This window comes from Macrobrachium nipponense, chromosome 21, assembly GCF_015104395.2.
Source record: "Macrobrachium nipponense isolate FS-2020 chromosome 21, ASM1510439v2, whole genome shotgun sequence".
Taxonomy (NCBI): domain Eukaryota; kingdom Metazoa; phylum Arthropoda; class Malacostraca; order Decapoda; family Palaemonidae; genus Macrobrachium; species Macrobrachium nipponense.
In genome coordinates, this window is record NC_087212.1 from 43,289,273 (window position 1) to 43,312,617 (window position 23,345).

At 41.7% G+C, this 23,345-nt stretch overlaps 1 protein-coding gene across 3 annotated transcripts in view; it reads left to right on the forward strand.

Annotated features, from left to right (window-relative positions):
- The window catches only part of LOC135197973 (RAC-alpha serine/threonine-protein kinase-like), a 174,109-nt gene that overhangs the window by 106,505 nt on the left and 44,259 nt on the right, over window positions 1-23,345 (forward strand). For all 3 annotated transcript variants that reach the window (XM_064225286.1, XM_064225287.1, XM_064225288.1), the window contains exons 9-10: window positions 3,112-3,249; window positions 15,758-15,922. In XM_064225286.1, the coding sequence (XP_064081356.1) occupies window positions 3,112-3,249; window positions 15,758-15,922 (303 nt within the window). The remainder of the gene's footprint in view (window positions 1-3,111; window positions 3,250-15,757; window positions 15,923-23,345) is intronic.

The following is a 23,345-nucleotide window of genomic DNA, read 5'->3' on the forward strand; positions in this document are numbered from 1 at the left end:
TCTCTCTCTCTCTCTCTCTCTCTCTCTCTCTCTCTCTCTCTCTCTGGTAAAATGTTTAAGATGACTTTGAAATGATATTAACCCTTTAATGCCGAAGGGGAATAATAAAAATCGTCTCCCGTATGCCGAGGGGTTCTCAGAGTGATCGCCGAAACTGAAAAAATATTTTTTTTCAAAAAATCACAGCGCACTTAGTTTTCAAGATTAAGAGTTCATTTTTGGCTCCTTTTTTTGTCATTGCCTGAAGTTTAGTATGCAACCATCAGAAATGAAAAAAATATCATTATCATATATAAATAATGCGATATATGATAGCGCGAAAACAAAATCTCATATATAATTGTATTTAAATCGCGCTCTGAGCAAAACGATTAAAGCTAAAGAGTTAATTTTTTTTCGTTGTATTGTACATTAAATTGCAATCATTTTGATATATAAAACATTGTAAAACGATCAAAGCAACACAGAGAAATTTTTATCACAAAATGATGCATGAATTCATAACGCTTGGACGTAAAGTTTTTTTTTTTTTTTTCAAATTCTCCATAAATCGAAATATTGTTCTAGAGACATCCAATTTGTTTCAAAATGAAGGTAAATGACTGAATATTACTATACTGTATAAGAGTTTTAGCTTACAATTGCAGTTTTCGACCATTTCGGATGAGTTAAAGTTGACTGAATGTCAAATTTTTGTTGTTGTTTTATATGCAAATATTTCAAAAATGAGAAAAGCTACAACCTTCAATTATTTTTTGTTGTATTCTACATAAAATTGCGCACATTTTCATATATAAAACTCTATGAAATGCCTAATATGAAACGGAGCAAATATTACGAGAATGCGACGTACGCATTTCGTAGATTTGCGGTGGAGAATCTGCGCGCGGAGGGAAGGAAAGTTTTTTTTTAATTCACCATAAATCTAAATATTGTGCTAGAGACTTCGAATTTGTTTCAAAATGAGGATAAATGACTGAATATTACTAGACTGTAAGAGTTTTAGCTTACAATTGCGTTTTTCGACCATTTCGGTAGAGTCAAAGTTGACCGAATGTGGTTTTTTTTTCTATTTATTGTGATTTATATGCAAATATTTCAAAAATAAGAAAAGCTACAACCTTCAATTAGTTTTTGTTGTATTCTACATAAAATTGTGCACATTTTCATGTATAAAACTTTATGTAATGGCTAATTTAAAATGGTGCAAACATTACAACAATCGGACAAAAAATTTCTGATTTTTTTCGGAAGAGATACTTCGTGGACGTACCATACGTCCAATCGGCACCCAACAGGCAATTTATGACGACGTTTAATACGTCCAATCGGCGTTAAAGGGTTAATAATATAACCTCAAAGATTAATACAGTATAATAGGTTAGTAATTTTAGGTATATTTGAAGTAGGATGTTATTTAAGGTATACATATGGTATCTGAACTTTCAAGATTGGCAGTTATAAGCAATTTTAGTGGTGGTTCTAACTATTCGCGTGTTTTAACTATTCACGGGGGTGTCTGGTACACATCCCCCGCAAATACGGGGCGAACATTGTACTTATAATAAAACTGTTGTGTTTCAGTTTCACTTTATGATCTCATTGAAAGAAAACTTCTAGGCAAAATAATGGATATTAAAGAAAATTAATAAGGCTTTGAGGAAAATTGTTGTGGGACCTTGGCTGATAACCAGGCAGTTAATTTGTATATAATTATATTCTCTGTATGAAGTTCATTTGCTGGGCTTTACATGGGCCGCCCGTATTCGCCGTTCTCCGGATTCGTGGACTCACTGATTCGAGGATTTCTCTCTGGACCATATGTACCCATTATTTGCAGGCGATTTTCTTATTCGTTGTATTTTCCGACAAAAATAATCACTAATTAGAGTATTTTGATGTTATTTTCATGACTAAATACATTTTTATGATACAAAAAGATTTACTAATTTTCAAATAATATTGATTAATACTGTATTAGTAAGTTTAATCAAATTAAATGATATCACATAATAATGAATGTAATTATTCTCTCTCTCTGTAATTTCAAAATTCATATGTGGTTGTATTTTAAAGAGATAAAAATGACCTTTGCATTTCATTTACATAAGGATAACTCCTCTCTTACTGAGATGAGAGAATTTTTTTGGTAGATGCATGTGTTTATTAATAATATCAAATAATAATAAGATCACTAATTTCAAATGAAAATTCTTCCCTTCATCTTTTTCTGTATCAATTTCCCTACCTTCTCATAACTCCAGTGATGCTCGGAGCTGGGAAGCTGTCAAATATGTCAAATAACATTACCATACAATGGTCAACGAATTAATGGTTTTTATGCAATCTCTCTCTCTCTCTCTCTCTCTCTCTCTCTCTCTCTCTCTCTCTCTCTCTCTCTCTCTCTCTCTCTCTCTCTCTGAGATGAGATCATGTTTATGGTACATGTATGTAATAAGTTTATTATTATTTTCCAATAATAACACTGTAATATGTATGATAATAATACCATAACTGTAATTACAAAATTCATATGTGAGTATTTTTAATACAATCATCTTTCCATTTCACTCATTTAAACAATGTAAGTACAACTCTCTCTCTCTCTCTCTCTCTCTCTCTCTCTCTCTCTCTCTCTCTCTCTCTCTCTCTCTCTCTCTCTCTCTCGGCTGCAAGTGTTAGAAGTACAAGTACGTATGTATGTATGTAAGGAGTTATTTCCCCTCTCTCTCTCTCTCTCTCTCTCTCTCTCTCTCTCTCTCTCTCTCTCTCTCTCTCTCTCTCTCTCTCTCTCTGTTATAGACAGTTTATATATCTCTAATGGCAAAATGTTTAAGATGACTTTGAAATGATAATAATACCAATTCAATGGTATATTTGTTTTAGGATGATACTTTAAGTATACATTTGGTATTTGAACTTTCAAGATAGGCAGATAGAGGCATTTTTAGAAGGGAGTTCTAACTATTTTGCTGGTTTGAGCTATTCGCAGGGGTGTATGGTACACATCCCCTGCGAATACAGGGGGAACACTGTATTTGGTTTTTCATGCTATGATTTTTACAATTTTAGTTTCCAAATTCTTAAAAATATGTAAAATTTCAATTGTAGGTATTAGAAGAAAATGACTACGGCCGAGGTGTTGACTGGTGGGGTTATGGAGTGTGTCTCTATGAAATGATGGTTGGACGCTTACCATTTTATGATAGAGATCACGATAAGCTCTTCCAGCAAATTGTATGTGATGATGTAAGTGTCTGAATTGTTCCTTTAGTATTATATTAATATATATTAGGTAAGATTTTTATCAGACTAGCACTTCTTAATTTTGCTGCAAATAATCTCTTACTCCTAGTTATCCTAATATTGCTCCAAATAATATTTTTATATATGATACTTACCAATTAATTACAATGCTTAAAGTTTCACTCGCCAGCAGCTTCCAAATTTTAAAGTCATGGTAGCGCCAGCATCCCGTCTTACTCTGAGAGTAAGAGAGGAACAACTTCAACAAGGAGTTCTGTTGTTTTCTGCTGGCTCTCGACTGAAGTTCAGTTGTGAGTGGTCTGCTTCGATTTTTAATTTTGACACTTTGCCTTTGGGAAGTTTGTTGATGATGTATTGGTAGCCATGGCTTTATTGTTTTTGTCAAGTTCTCTGATAGAGAACATCAGTTTTCATCAAGTATTTGGACTTATTCTAGGTTTTGATTTTTTTTTTTAAGACAATTTGTGGCTTTTCAAGATTTCTGAAACTAGTGCTGCTAGCATAAGGTATTGTAGCAAAGGCTGTAACTAGGCTTACTAAAGAGAAGTATGATTCACACACCTTATGTATAGAGCGTAGGGGACAGGAGTGTTAGTTGACAAAGTGTGACAAATGTTAAGAGTGAAATGCTAAAAAGTGGAAGGTTTTGGGTTCCCATTTAGGAAAGCTAGACAGGGATAGAACCGAGACAAAGACAGTAGATTGTAAGTCTGTAGATAATTCAGCTAAGTTTTCTGTTGATAATATTCCTAATGTTTCTATGCCTGCTACTGCTGTGTCACCTGTTCCCAATCCTATAACTGTTCAATCTGCTCCCTTACTCAGCTCCCTAGCTTCCAATCCTGACCCCTTTGCCAGCCTCGAGTCAAAAATTGTTAGTAATTTCGATGCCAAGTTGTTAGTGGAGTGACAGTGGAGGAGATTCCTGTTCGTCCCACCAATTCTCCAAGGCAAAGGCCACTGGCATACTCCCCTACATCTGGGAACAGTCTTAATGGAGGCCGTTGGGAGTTCAGTGGGGTCTGCCCTCAGACAGTCGTCACCTCAGTCGGACATGTTGCAGTGTTCTAGGTCGTGTCAAAGGCTGGCTGTTGGAAAGGCATCCAGAAGGAAGTGTAAAGGTTGTCCTTAAGTTCTGAGGCTCCCAGCCCTAAGAAGAGGGAAAGTGGTGCTTTAATAATGAATCTTGGCCATTAAAAAGGCTTGTGGCAGACTCAGTCCACTCTCCGCCTTTAAAAGATTTAGAGAGCACTGCAGCCTTCATGAAGTTTCTGGGACTCTCCTGAACGTTTTTCTCCGGAATAGCCTGTGTGGGAACCCAGGCGTTTCTCTGCCTCAAAATGTTCCTCTTCCTCTAGAAAGCATCTGATGGCACCAGAGCGCCCAATGGCGCCCACGAGCAGCTGAACGATAGTAATCTGAGTTTTAGCTTTGCCTGGGCTAGGTTTAGTTTTTCAGCGCTCCTCAGTATACAAGCTCCCATCACCGCCGAAGAGTGCATCACACAGACGTAGTTTGCCTGCTTCAGAACGTCCGGCACATTCTCAGATGCGTTTAGTGCCAGATGCCAGACGTTTGGCAACAGCTACTCCATCCACTATAGAGCAAAGATCAGCAAGGATATATACTGTTAAATTTAAACCAAGTTGTAGCTGAAGCTGAGAAAACTATTCAAGCTGTTAATGACTATTATCGTGCATCAGCAGCAAGGATAAAACTCTAGTAAACTTATGCCATCAAACACAAATGTAGATAAAATTGAGATAAATAATTTTAATCAAAACTATTGGGCTTTAAAGAACACATTTTACTGTTGTTTCTAGCCGATAAAAGATAAATAATGTAAAGCTCATATTACGATGAAATCAAGTGAAAACTACAAACGGAATCACATAATTTTTTTACACTAAATGTGCCACCAATGCAATATGTTAAAAAAAAAAATTTAGTTCACAACAAGACGTATTCAAGTCATATTTCAACTTAAGAACACTTTGTGAAATAAAATATGACCTTGCCTTGTGTGAGTAAAGTATCTTGATATTCTTATATGTTAACTAGAAGCAAGAAAATTTGCTCAGAATTGAGGTAAATATGGCAAAGTAAACTTGTATTTGCCATCAGCAGGTTTCCAAACCAAAACAGGGACCAGACCACTATGTTAGTATTTTATCATACAGTAATATCAGAATACAGTGAAGTCATGTATAACTTTTTAAAAGATTTATGGAAAAGATGCATATTTGTTATGTTCTTATTTTATAATTACAAGTAGCCATCAGCTTGTTCTGCATATGAACAAATGACAGATTTTTAATTATGTATTTTTCGTAGCTAACAAACTTTATCCCATCTTCTAGTTAAAGAAGTTCAAAAACAGCGGAAGAGAATGAGAAGTATTATTTTAACATTATTCTCATTGCGTAAATGTTACAGCCATGAAGAACTGAACAAGAAACATCTTTTATGCTAAGTACAATCAAATTGGATAACAACGACATCTGTTTGACTTGTATTGCAACCATTGTACAATAGTAAACAATTACTGTAGTTGTGGTAAACTTTCTTCACTATAGATCAAAGATCAGCAAGGAAATATACTGTTAAATTTAAACCAAATTGTAGCTGAAGCTGAGGAAACTGTTCAAGCTGCTAATGACTATTATCGTGCATCGGCAACAAAGATAAAACACTTGTAAACTTATGCCATCAAACACAACAGAAGATAAAATTGAGAGAAAATAATTTTAATCAAAACTATTGGGTTTTAAAGAATGAATTTTACTGTTGTTTCACGCCGATAAAAGATAATGTAAAGCTCATATTTCGATGAAATAAAGTAAAAATAGCGAATGGGATCACTTACTTTTCTTGTACGATAAACACGCCCCCAACACAATCTGTTAATGAAAAAAATGATTTAGTTCACATTTCGACTTAAAAACTCATTGCAAAATGAAAAATGACTTGTTTTATTTAAGTAAAGTATCTAGATATGTATTCTTATATGCTAACTAGAAGGAAGAAAATTCACTCAGAATTGAGGTAAATACAGCAAAAAAACTTGTATTCCCCATCAGCTGATTTACAAACCATAACATTGACTGCTATGTCAGTTTTTTTATATAACAGTAATATGAGCATACATACAATGTTATTGGATACAGTGAAGTAATGTATAACTTTTTAAAAGATTCATGGAAAAGATACATATTCATTATCTTTTTTATTTTATAATTATATATAGCCATCAGCTTGTTCTGTGTATGAACAAATGACAAATTTTTAATTAATATTTATTTTTCATAACTAACAAACTTTATCCCATCTTCTAGTTAATTGAGTTCAAAAACAGCAAAAGGGAATGATGAAAGTATTTTAACATTATACCCATTGCTTAAATGTGTACAGCCATGAACAATCTAATGAGAAACAACTTTTTTGCTAAGTACAACCAAATTGGAAATATACTGTAAAATTTAAATCAAGTTGTAGCTGAAGCTGAGAAAACTGTTCAAGCTGCTAATGACTATTATCGTGCATCAGCGACAAGGATAAAGCTCTTGTAAATTTATGCCATCAAACACAACCATAGATAAAATTGAGAGAATATAATTTTAATCAAAACTATTGGGCTTTAAAGAACACATTTTACTGTTGTGTTTTCACACCGATAAAAGATAAATATGTAATGTAAAGCTCATATTACAATGAAATCAAGCAAAAATAGCAAAGGGAGTCACATAATTTTTTTACACAATAAACATATCCCCAATGCAATCCGTTAAAAAAAATAATTTAGTTCACAAGGAGACTTATTCAAGTCATATTTTGACTTAAAAACTTGTCGTAAAGCGAAAAATTATTGTCTTATGTATGTAAAGTATCTAGATATTCTTATATGCTAACTAGAAATGAGAAAATTTGCTCAGAATTGAGTTAAATACAGCGAAAGAAACTTGTTTTTGTCATCAGCTGATTTTTAAACCAAAACATTGACCACTATGTTAGTATTTTATAATAAAGTAATATGAGAATACATACAATATTATTGGATACAGTGAAGTAATATATAACTTTTTAAAAGATTCATGGAAGAGATGCATATTCATTACGTTTTTATTCTATAATTATATGTATCTATCAGTTGTTCCTACACGTAATACAAATTCTCTTTCCTTTACATAAAGAATTACTATTCAGCGCCAGTAACTGCTTGTCCGATGGTCGGGAGTCCCGCCCGACTGGAGGTAAACATATCGCTTTGCTTTCGATCGCCGTCGGGTGAAGACATGTTCTCACCTCTCTCCCGCCTCTGTTGTGAGATATTGTTGGAAACCAACCTCAGCTGCTTACCTCTACCTTACTTGTGTGTGTGAGATTGTATGTACTCTTTTCCTTATTTTTGTTCATTTTTTGTGGAATTGCATTGCTGGACACCATGCAGTCCCACGAAGTGGAGAAGCCCTCTCGCCCCCATCCAACCGGAGAGTGTGCCTTGGAGTTGGAGGCTGCAAGTGTGGGGCATTTCGGTCCAGTGATGCTGTGGACCCTCATCCATTGTGTACTAGGTGCTGAAGGCGTGAATGCTCTTGGGCCGTACCCTGTGATAATTGTGTCTCCTGGTCGGAGGAGCAGTGGCAGTTGTACGAGAAGAGGAGAAAACCACGTAAAGTCGCCAAGGTGTCGTCGGAAAGCTCTCCCTCGACACCTCTGGTGACAAACACGTCGTCTTCCTTTCTCCCTCCTAGTCAACTCCAGCATAAGGCTCTCTCCCCTTCGGGGAATGTGTCCTGCTCTGCCTCTTTGCTTGATTTGTCGAGCGCAGAGGAAGGAGCACTACACCCCGACCTGGAGTTGTACTCAGGGTCTTCTGTCCGTTCAGGATGGGATCTTTCCCCCTTTGAGCGAACAGGAACCCCCCCTATTAACCCGACTGTTGCATCCCCAGGGGTGGAGATGAGGACTACCACCACAGTACCTACACCAGCGTATGCCGCACCTCCGCACTTGGTGTATACCCAGCACATAACCACGGTCACCCCTTTGGCTGTACAAGCTCCCACTGCCATTCCTGGCCCGGAAGGAGATGGTTCCTCCGCCGCCTGGGTTTGCTGTCCTCGCGGCCTGACTTCGAGTGCCCGAAGAGCTCCCCTCTAGACCATCCTCCGGTAGCTGTTGCTGTGCCTGCTGTCTGTGTACCTGCCCGTGGAAGTGCTGCCGCTCCCACAGGTCCCTCCGGACTGGTGGAGTTGGGCCGTGTTGCTACCGCAACTACCCCAGCTCCATCCTGGATGGAGGACCTGTCTGCTGACCTGAGGAAGCTGGCGAAGAAGTCGAAGAAGAGGAAGGTGTCATCATCTTCTCTGTTGTCTTCTTTGTCATTGTCTCGCCTCTTCCCCTTCAACTTCCAAGGCCCCCCGGTCGAGGAAGAAGGTGGCTTCACCCCCCCCCCCCCCCCCCCCCCCCCACCCCAGAAGTCTCACTCAGAGACTTCTAAAGGTCTGTCCCGCTCTGGCGGAACAGGTGGGTCTTCCGCTGGTCCTCCCGTTCTGGCGGAACAGGTGGGTCTTCCGCTGGTCCTCCCGTTCCTCCGGGAACGGGGCCCGTCTCTCCTTCCTCAGGGAAGAAGAAGACGGGGACCGTAGGGGTACCAGCTAATGCTGGTACCTCTGCTCCCGGCTCCTGAGGTTCCGCCTCCAGACCAGGAACTGTCTCGACCGCTCGCTCACAAGTGCCACCGAGTGACCGTGCAGCCAAGGTCCAGACCATTGAGTAAGCTCACCATCAGGACCCAGACACGGAGTGGAAGGCTGGCAAGAGTCGCTCAGGTGACTCGCCAGGCCGGCGATCGCTCTCGTGGTGATCCCCCAGTTCCCAGGGTTGATGTGACGGTCCCACCAGACCGTTCACTCGTCGTGGCTGGGAAGAGGTCCCCCAGTCACCAGGTCCAAGAGGGCGGTGCTCGCTCTCATCGCGTCAGTGGACACTACCAGTCGCCCGACCGTCGCTCCCACTGGGACCGGATGGGTCGCACGACTAGTAGCAGCTCTCCTGATACACAAGACTGATGCTACCATCCTCGGTCCAGCACTTCTCCACACGGAGACCACTGGTCCAGACCTGCAGCTCGATTGCCACCACAGGTTGGCAATCGCCTGCAGTCCTCCCAGCCCACCGGCTCTGCTGGTAGGCAGGGCAGGAGCGTCAGATCTTCCTCACCTTTCCCTTCAGCCTCCTTGGGCTACACTGGGAGGAGCAAGGTGAACAGGAGTGACTGCGAAGAGTGTGCTCCTTACAGTCCCGCCACGAGAGCCTACGATCCTGGCTCGGTCTTTGGACCTAGCAGATCGTACACTCAAGTGGTTGCAGGAGACCACGATTGATCTGGCGAGGTTCTTCCTCCTGAAGGAAGAGTGTCTTGAGAGGTGATCGGCCTGGATGGATCTGACGGTTCATCGCCACAGGACGCGATCACCCCCGAGATGCAGAGGTCCTTTGTAGAGGTCATTGCGCTGATTCGTCAGCACAACGACCTCGGGGAAGAATCGGTGGTTACTCCCTCTGATCCTCCATTGAGGTTAGAGTCGTTCTGGGGACCTAAGAAGGAACCCAGAGTGACGGTGGGTTAACCCCGGTCCACCTTGACCAACGGTGTGCTGGACTAGGTGAATGCTCTCGTCTCCAGACAGGAGGATTTGCTCAGGTCCAGCAGGTTGGACAAGCTGCTTCCCCCTCTGCCTCGCCAGCGGCGTTTCTATGTGCCTTCAGTAGACCCGTTGCCGACCAAGCAGGTTGATCTGGAGATAGCTAGGCTAACTCCGGTGGTGCCTCTTCATCACCTGCTGTCCGAGAACCATAGATGCATCGGTCCTGGAAGCGACTGCCATCACAGCTTTCCAGGCCATCTCCTGGCTGGATATGTGGTCCCTCACAGTATCCAGAGTCGTAGCCTCCTCAGGAGCTATCGTTCCCGAGGAAGACTCGGCGTTCAGGAGACTCTGCCAGTCTGGAGGTAGGGCCATCTCCTACCTCGCCCACCAAATGGCCAACCTGTGGGCCAACCTGGTCCTGAGACGACGGGACTCGGTTCTGGCTCGGGTAACCACAGTGGCCGGTCGAGAGGTAACACTGGGTCTACGTAACGGACCATTGCCGGGTTCCTCCTCTCTCTTCCCCAGAGAGATGGTGGACGCTGCAGTGGAAAAGCAGAGAACTGAGGACTGACTGCCTAGTACACCAGGCAGTTTCGAAGACTTCTGGGCAGTCTTGAGGAACTGTGGCCAAACCTCGGAGCTAGGCTAGCTCTTCCTTCACTCCCAAGACGCTAGCACCGTCGAGGGCAACGCGAGGAAAGACCCAGCCTTCCTGTTCCACTTCGAGGAGTGAGTGTCAGCCCTCCTCCTAAGCCTCCTTCTCTCGTGGGAGAACGGCTAAGTGGAAGGGGAAGAGAGGGAAACGCTAGGGACGGCGTTCCCCCTCACCTGCTGCCGGAAGTTGGGGGGATGCCTGGTGAGCCATTGGCCAACTTGGCAGCGCTACGGAGCCGAGACCTGGGTAGTGGATGCCCTTCAGGAGGGATAACTACTGCCCTTCGAGTCGAGGCCACCCCTCACTTCACACCCGGTCCACCTTAAGATGTACGTCCCCGGTTCTGCCAGGGACGTAGTACTGAAAGAAGAAGCCAAGACCATCTGAGCAAACAAGCTGTGGAGATCGTGCGAGATCAGTCACTGGGTTTCTACAGCCAACTCTTCCTGGTGGAGAAGTCTACAGGGGCCTGGAGACCGGTGATAGATCTCTGTTTGTTGAACCAATTCGTTTGCCAGACTCGGTTCATGATGGAAACAGCACGCTCAGTGCTCGATTCCATCAGGGAGAACGATTTCCTGCTTTCGGTGGACCTGAAGGATGCATATTTTCAAATACCCATCCATCAGTCCTCCATGAAGTACCTCCACTTTATCCTCAATGGGACGGTGTACCAATTCAGGGCACTTTGTTTCGGTCTCTCAACCGCCCCACAGGTGTTCATGCGAGTGTTCACTCTGGTGTCGGCCTGGCCCATTGGTCGGGATACGTCTGATGAGGTATTTCGACAATTAGCTGGTCCTGGTGAGCTCCCGCTCGCATTTGTTACAGGAGAGAGATTGACTCCTCGACTTATGCCGCGATCTGGGGATCGTGGTAAATGTCGAGAAGTCAGATCTCGAACCCAAGCAGAGGATAAAGTACCTGGGTCTGATGATCGATACAGCAGCAGCAAAAGTGTTCCCCGCAGACTTGCTGAACAGCAGATTCAGGGAGGCCGCCAAACGGTTCCTGTCACGACAGGAACAGTCAGCTCAGCAGTGGCAAGTCATGATTGGTCACCTGTTGTCACTAGAGAAGTTAGTCCCTAACGGGTGTCTTCACCTGCGGTCTCTCCAGTGGAGAGTAAAGGAGTGCCGGTCACAGGCACGGGATCCACAATCCTTCCTGGTTCCTCTCACGGAGGAAGTAAGGTAGGACCTGGCCTGGTGGCTAGACGACAGGAACCTCTTAATAGGAGTGCTCCTGCGCACCCCCCCCTCCGGAGATGCTGCTGTTCTCAGATGCATCGACTGAGGGTTGGGGTGCAACTCTTCCAGCACACCTGGAAGAGTTGCTGGTTGCAAGAGTGTGGAACCATCATGACAGGCACCTTCACATCAACTTCATGGAACTCAATGCTGCGTTCCTCGCACTCCAAGAGTTCCAGGAACGAGTGGTGGGACACTCAGTGGTGTTGATGAGCGACAACACCACGGTAGTGGCATATGTCAACAAATGGGGGTCTAATGTCCCTCCCGTTGCACCAGTTGACGATGCAGGTGCACGAGTGGGCAGTAGCTCACTCGGTAGAGCTGTCAGCCAGATACATTCCAGGCAAGAAGAATGAAGTGGCAAACAAGCTCAGTCACCAGAATCAGGTGATTGGGACCGAATGGTCTCTACACCTAGACGTGGCAGAAAGGCTCTTCAACCAGTGGAGGCGTCCAGTTGTGGGTCTGTTTGCCACCCGGCACACCAGAAAACTTCAGGTTTTCTTCTCAGTAGTGCCGGACCCATGGGCAGCTGCAGAGGACTCGTTCCAGTTATCCACCATCTCTTGTGAGCGAGAGGCTTTAGCCGAGTAGCAACAGAGATGGCTGGTTACCTCAGACAGTTCTCTGCAGCAGTATACCAGGGAAAGTGGTCCGTCTTCTGTGGTTGGTGTCATAGACGGTGTCTCTCTCCGCTCAGAGCCACTCTTTGGCAGGTAGCAGATTTCCTCATCTTTCTTCGCCAAGAGAAGCTCCTCTCTGTCTCCACAGTCTAAGGCTACAGAACCGCCCTGGCCCTAGTCCTTAAACTGCGAGGAGTTGATATTTCCACCTCCATAGAAATATCACTACTGAGGAGCTTCGAGACGTCTTGCCCACCCAGGGAACTCAGGCCCCTGGGGTGGGATGTGACTCTCGTCTAAGGAGCTTGACTCGCAGACCCTACGAGCCACTCCGAGAGTCGTCAGACAGTGATCTTACCCTCAAGACCGTCTTTCTGCTGTACCTGGCATTGGCAAAGAGAGTAGGAGAACTACACGGTCTTTCCTTCGATGTTAAACACTTGTGGGAATGGGATCATTTACGCTTGATTTCGTCCCGGATTTCGTAGCGAAGACTCAGAACCCTTCGGTCCCTGATGCCAGGTTCGAGTCCTTCACGATCCCCTCACTGGAAGACTTCACCGATAATGTAGATGAGATGCTGCTTTGTCCTGTGAGGGTGCTATGTCACTATCTGAAGAAAACTTGACATCTCAGGCCCGAGTCTCGACGCCTCTTCGTTAACACCAGGGTGACCAAGAAAGAAGTGTCCAAGAACACTGTTTCTTTCTGGCTTCGTGAAGTAATCCGGAAAGCATACGACTCCGACAGGAGTGCCGACACCAGTACCTTTCGTCCAAGAGCCCACGAAGTCAGAGGCATTGGTCCAACCCTTGCATTCTGCAAGAACTTGTTCGTGGCACAGGTACTGAAGGCAGGGGTTTGGGCCAACCAGACCACCTTCACCTCCTTCTACCTTTGGGATATTGCCCACAGGTCCTTGGACACATTTTCCTTGGGACCCGTGGTGGTTGCTCAACAAGTTGTGTAGCTTACCCAGCTTCTTTACTGGACAAGGTAGCATCTTGTCCTTGTGAGACTGCATGAATGGAGAGTGAATGAGAGTGTGACTGGCTTCTCTTCCTCTTCTTTTTCTTCCCTCTCCCTGCGGGCAGAGGATAGCGGTCATCACCACACTGGGCAGGACGGAGATGCAGGTAAGCTACGTAACCAAGCTCTATTCTATCCCTTTCATTATGGATAGAAACGTTTATCTGCCCCTTCCCTAACAAGGGGGGAAGAGGACACCAGTGAGAGACAAACCCAATACTTTATATTTGGCTCTTACATAGGACCCAGTTCTTGCTTGCTATTTGTAAGAGGTACGCTGGCCTCCCTCTTATGAATTGGTCCAGAGATCTGACCACTGATCTTCCAGTGCATATCCGATCAGTTGGACAGAGGCTAGGGTCCCCCCCCCCCCCCCCTCTGCTCATACGACCAGGGAGGGAACCCAGGTTGGGCGAACACCAGTCTGTTCACAAGACTCAGATTCCACCCACCAATAAGTGAGTCTACCTTATGGAAAGGACTGAGGGTTTGTATTACGTGTCAGAACAAATCACAATTTTTGGAAGTAAATTGTATTTTTCCTAACTATACAAACCTGAGGTCCTTTACATATAGTCCCACCTCATGCCACCCCTCACCCTTTTCCTGGGCCTAAAGCAAAGTGATATGTTTACCTCCAGTCGGGCGGGACTCCAGACCATCGGATAAGCAGTTTCTGCTGAACTACCTAGTTAGTAAATCTTACGACTGGTCCAGCTGGCGCTGAATAGTAATTCCTTATGTAAAGGACCTCAGGTTTGTATCGCTAGGAAAAATACAATTTACTTCCAAAAATTGTGATTTTGTTCTGTGTATGAACAATTGAAAAGCTTTTAATTAATTTTTATTTTTCATAGCTAACAAACCTTAGGTCTTAACATTGACTGCCTGCTTCTAGCCACCCCTCTCATGTTTCATCCTGGGTTGGAGGAGAGACTGATGTGTCACTGGATTCAAGAGCAATCTCTTGACTCGCCTCCACATCAACTACGCATTGGATACCAGATGCCACAGATTACTTGCATTTACAATTTTTTATAGTTTTTAACTGGTTTCCATCTGGCGCCAGATTTATCCTATTGTTAAAGATCTCAGTTTTTGTTAGCCATGAAAAATACAAATTAATAAAAAATTTGTCATTTTAGATTTTTGTCAATTTGAACTATGAGCTAACACCTTTCATAAAGTATAGTACTTGTATGAATATTTATGGGTAAGGAAATATAATGGCTCAAACAGGGTTCTGGTTGGCATAAAGCTGATTTTTAATCAAATGCTTTGTTATAATACACATAAACATTGGTTAGAATGAAAAAAGGGCAAATGCAAATGGTTTATATAAAATTAAGTATGTTTTACATTTATGTATTGGACTATAACTCTGTGGTTTGTGTGTGTTGGAGAGAGAGAGAGATTCTCTCTCTCTCTCTCTCTCTCTCTCTCTCTCTCTCTCTCTCTCTCTCTCTCTCTCTCTCTCTCTCAGCATGATATGTCCATGTGGACCTTTGTCTAGTCGTTAATTGTGCAGCAAAGATTTTCTCATATTTTGGAAATTTGTTTGTTCATTTCATTGTTGTCCACATGCTTCTTGGGATAGTTTAAACATATATATTGTGTTCATTGTGTAGCATTACTTTTACATATGAAAATACTGTTTAGGATTTATTTTGAAAGTTGTAAGGTGAACCTCTAAATTGGAGGGATTGTCAGGCATACTTTGCAAAGAAAATGTCCTATTAGGGCCAGGGCAAGGTGCATAAAGTTGTGACAAGACCTGTTATGTTGTGTGGGATAGAAGTGGCACCATTGCAGAACAGAATAAATTAGATGTGGCAGAAATGAGGATGCTAAGATGGATGAGTGTAGGGGCAGGGAGAGAGAGGATTAGAAATGAGTACAGCAGGAGATCAGCAAGACTCATTGTAGCAATAAAAGAAGCACAAGAGTTAAGGATGAAGTGGTTTGGGCTCCTGATGAGAAGGGGAGATTGTGAACAACATGTTGTCGTAGAGAGTACTATGGCTATAGGGCTGCTAACACAAAGGAGAGGAAAGCCTAAGGGAATATGGAGAGATTGCATTCAAGAAAGCATGATAAACAGAAGTAGATGAAAGTAGGATACAAAGTAGAAAGACTTGAATAGGCTTAGTCAAATCAGTGACACCAACTAGGGATAATGTTTAGGTGATTAGTGACAATTTTCTTTAAAACTACGTTACAAATATTTAATTTTATTTCCAAGAAGTGGGACCAATTAATTTTTTTTAATTGTAGGTTCGATTTCCACGAACAATATCACAGGAGGCACGTGACTTACTAAAAGGCCTGCTACACAAAGATCCTAACAAGCGATTAGGTGGCGGTCCAGGGGATGCAAAAGAGGTGCAGGCTCACCCATTTTATATAACTATTAATTGGAAACTCCTTGAAGAAAAAAAGGTAAGGGAAATTGGAACTGAACATTTATTTGCTATGTATAGATACAATCCCTGCAGTTTTACCTATTTTGTGAAGGCTGCATGACTATAGTGGTAGCGAATTTCAGTGTAAAGCTGATGCCAAACCACTGCTGTGGTAGTAGTATGAAGATGCTCTCCTGTCATTCAATATATGTCCAAGTTTACTTTTTCGTGAAAGATAATTTTTGATGACCATTTGGTTGATTTAAACATGATGATGATGATGATATACTTTGCATGCGAGGTTTATATTCTTACAATATTGATAGCATGAAGAAGCTGTTCCTTAGTTGGGGGCCTTTTCATGCTACCAGTAATAATTACCATGGCAGTAGTTTGGCATTTACTGCATAAATTATCATTTTGGTAACATGACATGCTCTTTAGTATGTGGCACTGGTAGACCCCATCTACCCAAGAATGGGGTTACTGCTGTAACTGATTATTGTAATGCATATTATTAATGCTACTGAAGGTGTTTTGCAGTTTTTTTTTTTTAGGTTAAATTACCCTTTAATCTATTTACCTCAAAGTAATTTATGTACATTTGTTTGCACAAGACACATTGTACAAAAGTTAAGCACAGACTTATAGAACTTGACAGAGCACAACAAATTAGTGTGTAAACGAGCTTCTAGTACACAAACACAGTTTTTTAAACCATTATTGCTCGGTAAAAAATGCTTAGTATAAGGATTAATAAATTCCGTGAATAAGTCACATGTAGCCACATAACAAAAATACAAGAAATTGTTAATGTAAAATATAGTCTACATAGAGTTAACCAAGCAGTCTTAGTTTAATCCCTGTGTGATGCATTAAGTCACTAAAAACGTAGAGGCTGCCCTCGGTTAGCGGCAGGGTTCCGTTTCTGGCCGCTGATACTAAGTGATTTTCGACGCTAAGCGATTTTAAAGCCCTTGGCCGCCGCACACCTTCTTTCGAAATTCTAGACCAGTTAACAGCGCCCTGACCAGTCAAACGGCGCCGTAATCCCGCGATGGCACAATAAGTAAAATTATATTTATGCAGTATAGTACTATGGAATTTACTGTACAGTAGTACTGTACAGTACATTATAGTATTGTAAATACTGTAAAGTGAATAAAGCCTAGCTTTAATCCTTTGGGTGTCTAGAGTATGTAAAGATATAATAAAGTTTTATAAGTACGTACAGTGTACAGGTAGCTGTAGTGTTCAAGTTAAGATAATTCGTCTTATGATAATCCGATTTTATGAGAGACCAAATTTCAATAGCCTAACTTTATCCCATCTTCTAGTTACATAAGTTCAAAAGCAGCAAAAGAGAATTATGAAAGTATGGTTTTAACGTTATACTCGTTGCGTAAACGTGTACAGCCAAGAACAACTGAACGAGAAACTACTTTTTATTTTTTTTTTCCCCCGAAGTACAACCGAATTCAATAACATCCGTTTGGCTTGTTATAAATGACGTGTGTAGAATAGAACTGAGATATTTTGATGTAATAACTTTATTCGCTATAGATTAAAGATCAATCGGGAAATATACTGTTAAATTTAAACCTAGTTATAACTAAAGCTGAGAAAATTGTTCAAGTTGCTCATGACTATTATTGTGCATCTACAACAAGGATAAAACTCCAGTAAATGTATGCCATCAAATACAACCGTAGATAAAACTGAGATAAAATCATTTTAATCAAAACTACTGTGCTTGAAAGAACACATTTAATGTTGGTTTCACGCCGATATAAGATAAATAACGTAAAGTTCGTATTTCAATGATATAAAGGAAAATTGCAAACGGAATCATGTAATTGTTTTCCGCAATAATCATGCCGCCAACGTAATCTGTTAATGAAAAAAAAATGAGTTCGCAATCACAAGACATATTCAATTCATATTTCCACCTAAAAACACGTTGTATAAGGAAAAATAACCTTGTCTCGTATAAGTCAAGTACGTATTTAGATATTCGTTTATGTTAACTAGAAGCAAGAAAATTCGCTAAGAATTGCGTTAAATATGGCGAAACATGGCGAAACAAACTCGTATTCGCCATCAGCTGATTTGAAACCAAAACATTGGCTGCTCCGCGGAATACTAGCTTAGATTTGCCATAGTATTTTATAATACAAAAATATGAGAATATATAACTTTTTAAAGGATTTATGGAAAAGATGCATAAGTAATAAAATAACATCATACATTTTTCGGAACAGTGGTGGACAAGAACGAACATGAAAAAACATCCTCTGACAACGTGGAGGGTAGTTACAAAAGCTGCATTAATTTGTATCATATTTATGTACAAATATAAAAATGCCCTATACTTAATATATTTTCATACTCATTTTAAACATAAAAGCATGAACATTTGTAAAATCAACACGTCGATTGCTAAATTTGCACTTTTTCAACTATATTTTCGGAAGAGTGGCAGACATCGGCTTACAAGAATGAACATGAAAAACAACGTATTTGATAACGTGAAGGGCAGTTTCAAAAGCTGCCTTTGTATCATATTTCTGTGCAGAAATAAGAATACCCCATACGTAATATATTTTCATACACATTTTAAGCATAAAAGCACGAACATTTATAAATCAACACATCCATAGCTAAATTTACACTCATTTAACCCTTAAACGCCGAGCCGGTATTTCCGAAAGTGTCTCCCGCATGCCGGTGGCGTTCGCGAGTGAGCGCTGAAGCAGAAAAAGTTTTTTAAAAAAAATCACAGCACACTTAATTTTCAAGATTAAGAGTTCATATTGCAATACACTCCCTGAACACCTGAATTAGCCCTGGTCACTGACCAGCCCAAACTATATCCCCACATATTTACCCACTAAGTGGGTAATTTTAACTGTCAGTGTTACCAACACTGCAGGTAAAATCTAGTCAAATGAGTTACCTGTGTTACCGTTGGCAATGCTGCCGCAAATACTGGCCACCAGTGGCCTGTCTCCTCAATTGTTTCTTGTTCGCCATGCTGTGCGGATCAGTCCCACATCAGGCAAACTTTTGGTCATTTAGCCCGACCCCACTCAGAGTTTTCGCATTTTGGTTCAAACTACGATTTCTCCCGTTTCACTTTGGATAGCTACTTTGTACTCGCTATGGATAAGTTCGACGATCGAGCCTTCTACCGTTGGATATGTTGGTGCTCATCGGCTCTAAATAACGTCGTCGCCGTCTGCAAACACCTCTGCTTCTACTTCATCTACAGTTCGATGATCGAGCCTTCTACTGCTGGATATGTTGGTGCTCATCGGCTCTGCACGCCCTTCAAGCGTAGGATGAGTACCCGCACACATGATCAACGTTCTTTTCGTTATTTCGTGTAGGAAGGTTCAGTGCAATACCAGTCAGAGAAGTTTGTCTTGGTCAAGAGACAACGAAACATTAGTTAGTTATCCAAGGAATTAGTGGACAGGTTATCATATAGTATGTTAAGCATACGTATTTCTAGCCTGGCGAATAATTTAACCAAAATAGAGATAGTGGTACTAGTAGTATAGTGGATTCTAATCGTTCTTTTTCAGCCCCCCTGCCTGTTCCAGAACCAGCCCTAACGGGTGCTGGGGGTTATGGAGAACCGCAAGCCTCCGAGTGGGTAGGATCTGCCGGCCCCCCCGGCAAGGAGCAGGCAGTGTTGGCAGCAGATTTCCCCTCCCCTCGATCTGTAAGTTCTCAGGATGATGAAAATTTAGGTCAGATACAGACGAGTAGGGATAATAGGCTAAATAGTGTTTAGGAAGAGAAGTGCAGGCTTCTTCCGGTCGGTTTTCTATTATAAGTAGTAGTTTATAGAGGGACAGTGTCCTTAGAGCCTCTTTGGGTTTTTCCTGCTTCGAGTTCCTTGCATCAGAAGCTTTTAGGCCTTGGTTGGTCGTTCAGATCTGGTTTCGGGTCTGTCGGGTTCTGAATAGTTGAATACTGATCCTTCGTCTTTAAGGTTACTTTCCTCTACTTATATGATAGGGTAATTTTTAATATCAACTAATTCTCTGTTCAACGCATATTGACTTACGATATTTCATTATGTAGAGAAATCGAATAAAATTAACTACGGCTAGCCTAGTGTTCACGTTCGATATATTGTATGCATATACAGTAGCCTAGCCTAGCCAAAAGTATTCGCTGTACTACATATCGGTTTAGAGTGTTTTCAATATATTTGTATGCATATACAGTAGCCTAGCCTAGCCAAAAGTATTCGCTGTACTACATATCGGTAGAGTGATTTTCATATATTGTATGCATATACAGTAGCCTAGCCTAGCCAAAAGTATTCGCTGTACTACATATCGGTAGAGTGATTTTTATAGTGGCTAACGCTATAGGCTCAAGGCATTCTGACTATGGATTATTCAGTACAGGTGTAATTGAAAAATAGTATAATTCAATATGAATGTAATCGAACAGAATGAAGATCAGATTCTGTCCGACTAAAGCATTAATTGTATTGTATGTATCATCATATTAGCGTAGTATAAATACTAACTCGGCAGTCATTCACGCTCTGGAATCAGCTGATGGCGAATACGGGTTTGCGTCGCCGTATCCACCTCATTTTTGTCCTGATTGGCTAGCGTAACTAACGTAGCAACTCTTCCTCACTTATGCCATGTTTGTCGTCTTGAAGGAGATGTGTTTTTAACCATGTTGGACATTTAACATAGTCAATAATGGTATCTTGTGGCATATAATCAGATGTCAGATATAAGGAATTCGTTTGTATGACGTCTTCATACGTTTAACAGACTAATTGCCCGTCAGTAGTTACATTGTGCTTATGTCAATTACAGTTACAAAGAATTACCAGTCGTATTATCAAATTACAGTGACAACTGAAATTAATATTTGGCCTAATAAAGTTAATTTAATTACCTTAAAATATGTAATTTATTATTTTCAATTAAATTACAATTACACAAGCTTGTCAAAACAGCACTGTTGTAAGGAGGCGTGGCTTAGACAGACAATGATGCCGGCTAGTCTATTTCCTTGGCTCCAGATTCATACATATCACTTGGTCTCGGCTAATGTTTTTGTTCCTAGTTAGCATAATGAATATCTGGATACTTAACTTATGAAATGAAGTCATACTATTCATCTTACGATATAATTTAAGGCCAAAATTTGACTAATACGTCTCATTGGAAGCTAGTTTTTCCCTCAGGTTAGATAGCGTAAATTTAGCGATTCCGTTCATTTTCACTTGTTTTCATAGGTATTACAAACCTTACATTTGATTAATCTTTTGTCGGTGTGAAAACAACAGTAAATGAGCTCTTTCATGCTATTACTTTCTTTTACCACGGCTACGTTTGAATTCATACAAAAGCTTGAGACTTCTATCCAGGTTGCTGATGCACGTAATTTTGCCTTATCAGCTTCAGCTACATCTAGAAGGTGAATACAGTAATTACCGTCGCACGCGGATGAATAGAATAAACGGATGTTGTTATCGGATTCGATTACTGTCGCACGCGGATCAATATAGTAAAGTGATGTTGCTATAGGATTCGATCGTATTAGCAACAAGTTCTCGTTCTGTTGTTCATAGCTGTACGCAGTTATACAAGTATATTATCATTAAGATAATACCTTTTAACTTAGAAGAGGGTGCAAATTTATAGAGGTGGAGATGTTAGACGGTTGTAATTCTCTCTCTCTCTCTCTCTCTCTCTCTCTCTCTCTCTCTCTCTCTCTCTCTCTCTCTCTCTCTCTCTTTCCTGATTTCATATTCTCTCTACTCATCCTGTTTTCCACCCTCTCCTAACACTTGATTCATTGTGCAACAGAGAGGTTTTTCTTCCTGTTACACCTTTTCAAACATTTTTCTGTCAATTTCCCTTCAGCGCTGAATGACCTCATAGTTCCCAATACTCGGCCTTTGGCCTAAATTCTGTTTTAAACCCTACAATCTCGCTGTCTGATGCATGATGCTGCCTACGCCAGCTGTGCGAGAGATATAAGAAGACTTATTTGCAGTGTAGTGCCGATTTTAAATACTAACCCCATCGTAAAATCGAATTAACGCAAGTCAATTACTTTAGCTTCAATACAAACTGTATTCATGACCACGTCTTGAATAATTTCCTGAATTTCTAATGTTTCTCAGGTTATCGTAGGGAATGGAGTCGGTCTAGTTTTCTCTTGCCCAGTTTTTCTGTTAAAACTTATAATGTCTTTACACTTGTAATCTTCTTTAGCTGCTCTTTCTTCGGATGTCGCTTCAGAGTCTTCTTGCTCATCCTGTTTTTATTTGCCAGTATCACAGCAGAGCCAGAGTTTTCATTTGTTTCCTCCTGAAATTTGGACATGATTTCTCTCTCTCTCTCTTCTCTCTCTCTCTCTCTCTCTCTCTCGTCTCTCTCTCGTCCATCTCTCCTTCTCTCTCTCGTCTCTCTATCTCTCTCTCTCTCTCCGGGGTTAAAGGAAATAATTTGGAGGGGCTGCCTTCGTAGCACCTTCCACGGGTCCTGCAGTTCTCAGGCTGCTGGTGTTGATGCTTCAAGGCGGTATCCGCAACCCTGTATTTTCATCCTTACTTGTATTGGGACGTAATGTGTCCTCCGTAGTTCTTGAGGAGGCTACGGCAGTTGGAGATTCATCTGCGCCATCGTTGACTGTATCGATACCGGTTGTCACCACCCACTCCTTTCAAAGGGTAGTTAGTAATCTTCCCTCTTCGTTCCCATTTATATACCTTAGGAGTGTGAGATGTAATGTGCTTACCGTGGTAATTGCTGGGGGGCTACGGCCGTTCGTAGTTCGTCTGCATCGTAGTTAGCACCTTTTGTGCCCTCGGCCCCCTTTCTTAGGGTAGCTGGTAATTCCTTCTGCGGCCCCCATTGGTTCGCAGTTCGTAACGCGTTATTAAAGCACTATGTACCACACAGTTGATTCTCCACCTGCACAATGTCGGCGCTAGGTGCTCCTGTGGTTACTCGTAGTGACTTTTCTCTCTCCTTATTTTCTCAACTTTTTCCTGCTGCTTTTCTGTTCCATCTTTAAGGGGTTTTCAAGGTGGGTTCGACCTTGATTCCGTGTCTACTGGGAGTACTTCTTTCCCTCACTTGCTCCGGACTCCAGTCTAGGTTTAGTATTGCTAACGGGGGTTAGTTGGATCGCATTTGCGACTTCTTCGCTCTTTAGGGGTGTTGCTCGCCTATTGTAGTCGTCCTGGTCTTGTGTCATATTCACTGGTGAGTGCGAAGTTTCGCAGTCAAGTGAGACTGGTTCAAGGTTAGGTCATCGTCTTGGTTGGTACACGTTTGGCGCAACAGTATGGGAGTGACTCGCATGGGTGGCCGTTCCTCGCCAAGGTATATTCGGCTCAGGCGTAACGTTATCGTCAGTGGGTAGTGAGGTTATGTGCAGTCGAGTGACTAACTCTTACAGGTTTT